Raw genomic sequence first — 9,523 nt, forward strand, 5'->3', positions numbered from 1 at the left:
CCCAATCTCACATATCATTCCTTTTTTGCGCCCTGCGGTTCCAACCACGGGGGCCAACCGCGCCCCGGCTCACCTGAGGGGTCACCCCCCATTACCCTCAGCCTTATAAATATATAATTTCTTTTAACAGGTAAAATTAAAATCATGTTTTAAAAAGGTTTTAACTACAATAAAGACGTATCTAAGTGGTCAACAAGTTTTATTGTCACTCCCTTTTGATTGAGAAAACGATCCTACATTCCTACTAATACAAACTTATGGTTCGTCGGCGTTAATGAGTTATTAAATAATTATATATGAACCAACTATTTGTGCGTAACCCGCAGCTTTTTTTCTCAGCTTTTTTCTATATGACTTTATTCATGCTCAACCCTCCGAATACTCAAATAAACAAAATAGAGTTTTTCGGGTTTCCAACCATACAATGCAACCTTACAAAATCTCCAACTTCCATATAATCTACCCTTACTCCATAGTTACTTGATTTGTGTAAATTTATATACTGAGGCGAAATAAAAACAGTTGAAAACACTTATATTATTTTTTTGAACACTACCCTATAATGAGAGCATCATCAACCTAAATGAGTTGACAAATACAAACCTTGTCACGATCAACCGAGCCAACCGAGCCACCCTTGAGTAAATCTCTAGAAATAATCCCTCCAATGGCAATATCTACACCGTCTATTTTTTTTTCGAACAGTTACTTTCACAGTTAAACTATCTCACTGCGCGAACACGTCACACCCCGCCACCCAACTCAGGCCAACTATGTTGACATGATCGTGATCCACGCTGGCATCCGAGTTTGGCTTGACGTTCTCGGTAAAACCCAGTTGGCTCATCCTCCAATGGCAATATCTACACCTCCATAACAATAACAAATACCCATTACCCATTTTTAATAAATATTTTTCAGATCTCCCATTAAATAACAATTTTTTTTCTAACAATACCTATTTGGGAAAATAACTAATATTTTTTTATAACATTAAAAACATTAATTTCATTTACAAGTCTATTTATAGTATCCTTTATAATTTATAGTGGGAAAGCTAAATAATAGTCAAACCGTGGTAAATGCACACATAATTTTATTCCAAATTTCCATGTTATAAATATTATAAATAAATCATCATATATGAAACATTAGGATATTTATATACTATCCTTTAGCTCTTGTCTCTCACTTCTCATGTTCTGTTTGCCGACCAAACATATTAAACTCTCGCTCTCCTCTTCTTTCTCTCTCTAGAAAATTCATTTATATTTATTTTATGATTTTATCACTTTCTTATTTTTCTAATTGCATGATATGATTCTTTCCGTCATATCATAAACTAAATATTTGCAGGCTTAATATTATTTTCCTACTTTTGTTCCTAGATCTCACCTCTCACTCATAATTTCAAACTTATTGTTTTCCGACACCAGGGTGTTGCTTTGTTTTTAGTAGGATCGGTTATACTATTCAAAAAAAGTTACAGCAATTTGTTGTCTGTTAACCTGTCACTTTATTGCAGTCGTTATATATATTATATGAGACATTTGATTTGATATTATAGAAAAGATGATGCACATGAGAACTAGGTCAACGGAGCCGGTCAACGGTGGTGATAATGAATGGGAGGTCCGACCCGGTGTAATGCTAGTACAAAGACGAGATCCGAATGAAGAACAAAACCGGGTCCCGCCACCAACTATTCGAGTTCGGGTCAAATACGGGTCGGTATATCATGAAGTCAATATTGGTTCACAAGCTACATTTGGTAATTAAATATTTAAATTTTAATTACGTAATTATGAATTATTATTATTATTATTTTTTTTATATATAGGGGAATTGAAGAAAATGTTATCGGGTCCAACCGGATTACATCATGAAGATCAAAAAATTATGTATAAAGATAAAGAGAGGAGCTCGAAAACGTTTTTGGATGTCGTCGGAGTGAAGGACAAGTCGAAAATGGTGTTGGTTGAGGACCCGATTAGCGTAGAAAAGAGATATATCGAGATGCAAAATAAGTCCAAGATGGAGAAGGCTGCTAAATCGATATCCGAGATTAGCTTGGAAGTCGATAGACTTGCTTGCCAGGTATAGTTAATTAGTTATTGAAACATTTTAAAAAGTTGGTTACTATTTAGTTTTTTGTTTTTTTTGCCTAGGTTATAATTGTTTTAATTTAAAATTCTAATATTGGTGGTTTTGAATGTGGGACAGGTGTCTGCGCTTGAGTCGGTTATTTCAAAAGGCGGGAAAGTGGCGGAGAAGACATTGTTAAATTTGATCGAGTTATTGATGAATGAACTGCTTAAACTGGATGGAGTTACGGCAGAGGGTGATGTAAAATTACAGAGGAAAATGCAGGTACATTTGTTGCTTTCTCAATAGTTTACGGAGTTTATTATCTACGTGAATTATGTTGGTTTCTGTCACGTTTGTTACGATACCAATACTTAAATTAAAAAACCAATATTCGGTCGATTTTCGTTATGGTGTATAAAATAAAAAAAAAATTGATGTGGACAAATATGGTGCCGCCAAGTGGCCCGATAGGGACTTAGCGGCACCAAAGATCTAAATTGTTACATTGTAAGGCCCCGTTACCGGTAGCCCTACTTTCGTGTTGGATTTACTCATAAATGCAGTTCTAAATATCAGAGTTAATTAAAACATTCGCGGAACATTAAAAACTTTCATGAAACATTTCGTAACAATCCAAAAACTTGTCTTAAACAAACAACTTGTCTTTCAAAAACAAAGTAATTAAAACATATCACGTCTTGAGCCTTCTGATGCCAGCCTCTTATTCAATGCCACGTGTCTCCTCAAGCGAGCTGCCTCATCCTACTCATCTGCGTGCATACTAAAAGTCAGTCACGCTGAGTGAGTTCTAGTTAATCATACATTATACAATACACACAAACTTATATTCTTTCATTCATACTTTCATACTTTCTTTTACACTAACTTACTTTCATATCTTACGTTATAAAGAGCATTACGCCCTACATTCCTCGAGTATTATTAGAGCTTGGTACCCTCCTTCCTCGAGTATTATTAGGGCTCGGTACCCTCCTTCCTCGAGTATTATTAGGGCTTGGTTCCCTAGTTCTCGAATATTAGTAGGGTTTGATTCCCTCTTCGTTACAATACAACCATACATCATACCTCGAGTATTATTAGGGCTCGGTACCCTTTTCATAACCATACAACCATACAACCATCCTTTCCTTCTTTTATTAACTTTATCACATAAGGCATACACTTATCTCTTAGGATAAGCGTATTAACAAACATATTGAGTATGCACACAGCCCCGAAAATATAACACATAAATGGGGCTAGAACTCACCTGGATCCTGTTGCGTTCACCGTTAATCGTTATCCCTTTCCTGAGCTGTGCACGACTAACTGTATAATAATTACATGTATTAATTAACTATCACTACCCATATCGTGTTTCTAGTCTATTGTAATCCCACAACGAACAAGGGTCCGGGGGTAGCGCCCCTGGCAGTGGGGTTCTAGGGGCGGCAGCCCCTAGCAGGGTCCAAGGGGCAGAGCCCCTGGCTGGGGTCGAGCTAGGATTTTAATTTATTTTCTAAACGAACTTAACTTTTGGCGAACTTAATATTCGGCGAGGTTAGTGTTCGGCGAACTTGGCTTTGGCGAATTATACAAGCGAACTTATACTAGGCGAAGTTCACAGTAGGCAAACTTGCATGCTTAGCGAACTTATACCAGACGAAGTTCACAGTAGGCGAACTTGTATGCTTGGCGAACTTGCTGGGCGAACTTGCTGTGGGCGAAGTTACCCAGCAGCAGCTACGGCTCGTCCCAAAACCTCTGTAATCAGTCGGTTTTCAAGGTGTAATATATCGATAAGATAATAATTCTCGCAAACATTCCTTTAGCCGTTTTTGGGTAAAACACGACCCGAAAGTGCGTAAAGCTTGGACCTTTAGATTAAAACGTTCAATACTAGGTTTAAAGGTTTATTTCTAACGAGCCATAGCAGCCGTAAGTTCGTTAAGTTCATCTCTAACATCAAGTTTACAACTTTACGTTTCATTCATACCCGATCTATTCTAGACTCAAGTTTCAAGGCTAACCGTCTATAAAAACATTTAAACTTTAAGATCGAAATCATACCTTTACGTTTCGTTTGGCCTAGGCTAGCTTGTTTATGAACTATAAATCTCGTGTATGGCTCGAATAGTCAAGATCCACCAAAATGAATGTTCGCTCGACCTCGCTTTCCCTTTTTCTCTCTCGGCCGTAAGGTGGTGTAGGGTGTGTGTGTGTGTTATGAGTGTGTTAGAGAATAAGATGGTAAGAATGAGGATTTAGGGTTTTATGATGGTTTAAGGGGTATTTATATCCTTTAAAGCCCATGGACATAAGGCCCATTACTCTTTTTTTATCCATCTTAATTACTCCAAGTCCAAGACCCTTTTCTTATTAAACACTAGCTAATAATATTTAACGCTCGACAACTTAACAAAATCTTCCTTTATTTAATATTATAATATTTTAGGATGTTACATACATATAATAATAATTATTGTTATTTATTTGATTCATCATTTTTATATTTTGATATAAGTTTGTTTGTTATGTCTCTAGTTTGTATATTATGTTAGACGTTAGTTATTGACATTTTATTGTTTTTTTTTTGTTGTAATCACTATTAAAAGATCTAATTTTCGGTTATTGATTCACCAATATAAAATTTTCAATTGTTTTGAATTCTTTCAAATAACATTGTAACAAGGATTGTGTTACCGTAACGACTTTGTTAACGCTATTTAATCGATTTCTAGGTGAAAAGGGTTCAAAAATACGTGGAAACTCTCGACGTGTTAAAGATTAAAAACTCGACCGTAGAGACCAATGAGAATGTGAATGAGAGACAAGTCAAGGAGCCACCAGCTTCACGAAATCAAGAACCAAGATACTCAAATGGGTACGTCAGCGTCGCATCACCAAATCATCATAACCACCAGCACCACCACCAGCTGCCAACATTTCCTAATTCGAGACGGTCAGTTGGGAGTCATGCACCTATTCCTACCCCGCCTAAACAACAACCGTCAAGGAACTCGACGTCAGGGGATGTCGTGGTAACGACTCAATGGGAGACTTTCAATTCGATGCCGACGCCTTTACCGGTACCACCATCAAGTAGCACCAATACAACACATCCCAAATTCCCTTGGGATTTCCTTTAAAAACTTAATAATATCAAATTATCAAATACTTAGATACATGAATAAATAATATTTGGTGTAGTGTGTAAAAGTATTGCTTTTGGATTGGTATCTATGATCTATTCTTTGCTGTATCTAGAGTTTTTGTGTTGCTTTTACAAATACAAATAAAAAATATATATATTAAATGTCATTATCATTATATGTTGGTATCACTTTATAAAAAAATATTTTGTTACGAACTTTAGAAGCTGGCAATGGGTCATAACTCATAACACCAAATGCCGTGTTGGCCCACATTCAGTATGACGTTTACATCTATTTATTTACATACTACTTTCATAAATTAATTAGGGTCGTGTTAAGTCAGGTTGATTTGGTTATGAAAACTGCTTAATTATAACTTTAATCGAATGCGGTTAACCATTAGTTATGGGTCGAATAAATGCCCAATGTAATTTTTTTATATTTTTTCTTTCTTTGTTCTAGTCGAAAATGGTTAGGTTATTGTGTTTCAAACTATATGAAGTTTCGAAACTTAAATATATCGGTTTTAAGTTTTGTTATGATATTTCAGACTATGTTATAGAGAAGTTACAATTACAAGTGTACAACATAATTTTAAACATTTAAAACTAGAAAAAGAGATTAAATTTGGAAAAGCAGAAACACATGAGGTTTGATTCGGTTTCGAATAAAGTCAGTTAGCTGAGACACATTAACCGTAGCCATACCAAATGGTTAGTGAATCATTCTTTTTTCTAACAACTTTAAAAATAATGAAACGACTAAAAGCTAGGAAATAAACAACGTACAGTTACATAACAAGTAAAAGATACTTAATCCACTCGGTCCAACAAACACTACTTTTGTAGTCTCTATTTGCTATCTACGAAAAAGAGTAATTATAGAGATGCACAAACCGGGTATTTTCGGAAACCGGGACCGGGTAGGAACCGGTTCCGGGAGGGTCGGGTTTTGATCTTGTATTTCTGGTTTCGGTTCCGGCGGGTCCAGGTGGTTCCAGTTTCGGGTACGGCTTCGTGGAGTTATCCCATACCATGTCTTACTTGTGGGTCGGGTGAAGGTAGAAACTGATCCCTGGGTCGGATCCGGAACCAGGTATTATGTGCACCTTTAAATAATTAAGTAAATAGTAAAAAATGAGGTCTTTTCTTCTATCATCACTGAAAAAACATTTCATTTCACACCAAATGATCCGACACGCGGAAAGTGGAATGTCATGTATTCCTTTCCTCTTCTTGTCACTAAACCATAACGTCAGGTTTGTTTGGTTATGATTAATTTCGGTTAATAGTTCACTTTTTAGTTAATAGTTCGGTTTTTGCTCACTTCAAACTCAGGGTAATTTAATTACTAGCATATTTGATGATGATGATAAATCTTTTGCAGGATGTGGTGGTCCAATTAGTCAGAATAACATTAATGCCTTGCTACTTTCATAAGTTAATTTTTATTGTTATTTATTTTAAAAAATGAAGTTAACTCATAAGTCATAACTGGCCTTTTCATGAAGTTACTAGAGCCTTTGCACATGTAAGGAATTTGGTAAATATAACGTACGTGTCCACAATCTTCACCAAAGGATCTTCAAGATCATGTGGGCCTAAAAGATTTTGAACAACATTTTGAATAAGATATGAAGATTAGAAACTTGAAATAATTTATTTAGCAAGTATAAGTTCTTGTTTAGATAATCAAAAGTAATTGTGTAGAGATGTTTACTTAAAAGATTTTGATTGGACTTATAAAAATTCAATCAAATAATTGAAAAAGAAAACAAGAGCGAATATGCAAATTCACATCTAAAAATCCAGATGAGCTATCATATATATAGTTGAGGAATAATTATAATGTTTAAGATAAATTGAAATAAATTTCTTGAAAGAGTATGTCAATTAACGATGAAAAGTGAAAACTATCACACGTCAATTATTCAGTTACGTAAACAATGACTTCATTGGGAGAAGACACCATTAGTAACCCGGTGAGGCGGTGATCCACTTATACCACTAACCATCTATTACCATTTTTTGCAGTCGTTGTTGATAGATTACAAGAAATCTCACTTGCCGCAGATAAACTACGTTGTTGTTGTCTACGTTTGCCATTAACAGACCAAGTTGCTTTAGATAATTGATAGCAACTATGACACTAATAATCAATTTCACGCAATTGCCCATCAATTGGTGAAACACCCACCAGGGTTTCTCTCGCCCGAGGGATCCCTTTGAAACATTGGTTTCATTGATGCATGAAATAAAAATACTTCTAAACCCGTGTGTACTCTCGAAAGCTTATAAGTAAATAATACTTTATTAAATCAAAATAATGATACTAAAATCATCAATAATGATACAAAATAAACATATATGTGAAAGTAACATTACCAGAAAACATAAACTTACCTCGTATTCTAAAATACACATTCGCATAAACATACAAACATGAACCAAAGTGACAATGAGAGATTGTGACTTATGTCCTGCTTTCCTGGATTATTTTGTCCTTAACATGAATGCAGCCATAATCGAACGTACCATCAAATTAAATATATGCAAGGTCCAAAACAAGACATGACATTTTAAGGTCACATGTCTTTCTTTTTATATAACTTTAAAACTTAAATGGGCTAACATTGTTTTTTTGTAACATTTTTTTCGAGTGTATCTATAACGAGATTTCAACCATACCCAGTTATGTGATGCTTCAATTTTGACTCGAAAACCCCTTAAGTAGAAACCCCAATAACCGGGTATATTAAAAAGTTAGCCCATTAAGTCACTGTTAAAAAGGAACATTAGGCCCAATAATCAACGGAATAATATAAACCCTTGTTAATAAGGTAGCCCATTTCAGAAAATCAGACTATTTTGAGTATTTGGGCCGGATGCTTTTTTTGGGATAAGAGTAAAATGGTAAAATGACATATTAATAAAGATTGGTAGTTTGTTAGTTTGTTACTATCAAGTATCAACACAGTCATACCATATGTATTATATAATCACTATTTTTTATCCCTAATATTACAGGGTTGTTTTACGTTATTGGTTTCAAATATTTATATATTGTTTTGGATTAAAATTTTATTTATTATAAGGATATTAATATTATACTTATGATTTGATAATGAAAGAGTTTCACAAATAAATTAAATATTATAACCTGGTTTAAAAGCTATTTGGGTTTGGTGAGACCCATGATCCGTTTATTTTTGTTTTTACTATAAAATTTTTTCTTAATTATAAATAATATATTTTTTTTAAAAAAAAATCGGATATTAATTTTTAGTATATTCATAATTTATAGGATTTTCATATAAATATTTGGTGAGATTATTTTTTACTTAAATAAGATGTTATAACCCGGTTTAACAGCTATTTGAGTTTGGTGAGACGCATACCCGTGAATTCGGGTCAAATGCATGAGAAAACCTTAATTTACAAATAAAACAATCTAGTAGTTTGAGAGAATTTAAAAATGTTTCGTTTATATATATTTAAGATTAAGATTGTACACTAACAAGATAAATGAACACAAACAAACAAAACATTAAGTAAATGATTCATTCAAAGTTTCATAAAGTAAAATATACAAACAAAACACATGTTTATGTTTGTTCGTTTAATCAAATGAACACAAACATTTTGTTCATGTTCAATACTTTGTTAAATGAAAGGACATAAATGAACTCTCTGCCACTGAACGTTCATTTCTTTTATAGGCCTACCGGTCCAGATAGGATAGGACTGAACATTCTTGTCTGCGAACCAGTGCCCAACTCGATTCGGCTTGTTTTGACAGAACATTTATAACCCAAAATAGAGGTGCACAAAAACCCGAACCCGGAACCGAACCCAAAAAAATCAGAAACATGGTTTTTTATACCCGGTTTTTGCTACCCGAACCCGTACCTAACCCTTCCCATATGGTACGGATAAGGTATGCATTTCAGTACCAAAACCCGCACTCGGAAACGGGCCTGATTTGTACCCAGTACTACCCGAAAACCAAAACCGGATTTTTCCAATGCCAAATCGCTTACGCTTTCCGTGCATGTTGTTCATCTGCTCGAATCGTTTCCGGTGAATGGATGTTCACCTTTTCGGGATTTGAAGTGTTTGAAGCTGGATGTTGGAGTACACCCTATATATGTACATTATAAGCAGGTTGTTTTTTAGTGAAATGTTTAAACTTGTTCCATGTGTGAAGGCTTACTTGCTACACAACTCACGCGATGCTAAGTGTACCATAGTTAATCATCCAGATTGCATTATTATTATTAT

General features: G+C 34.7%; 1 protein-coding gene across 1 annotated transcript; it reads left to right on the top strand.

The window, feature by feature from the left end:
* Positions 1 to 1,481: 1,481 nt before the first annotated feature.
* On the top strand, positions 1,482 to 5,307 carry LOC143627082 (BAG family molecular chaperone regulator 3-like). The gene is made up of 4 exons (XM_077096982.1): positions 1,482 to 1,771; positions 1,841 to 2,097; positions 2,224 to 2,370; positions 4,830 to 5,307. The coding sequence occupies exons 1-4, from the start codon at positions 1,573 to 1,575 to the stop codon at positions 5,235 to 5,237; spliced, it is 1,011 nt and encodes a 336-aa protein (XP_076953097.1). The 5' UTR covers positions 1,482 to 1,572; the 3' UTR covers positions 5,238 to 5,307.
* The last annotated feature ends 4,216 nt before the right edge of the window (positions 5,308 to 9,523 follow it).

Source organism: Bidens hawaiensis, unplaced genomic scaffold (assembly GCF_021521415.1).
Source record: "Bidens hawaiensis isolate Kalapana, Puna unplaced genomic scaffold, B.hawaiensis_p1.1 tig00004595_1, whole genome shotgun sequence".
NCBI lineage: Eukaryota > Viridiplantae > Streptophyta > Magnoliopsida > Asterales > Asteraceae > Bidens > Bidens hawaiensis.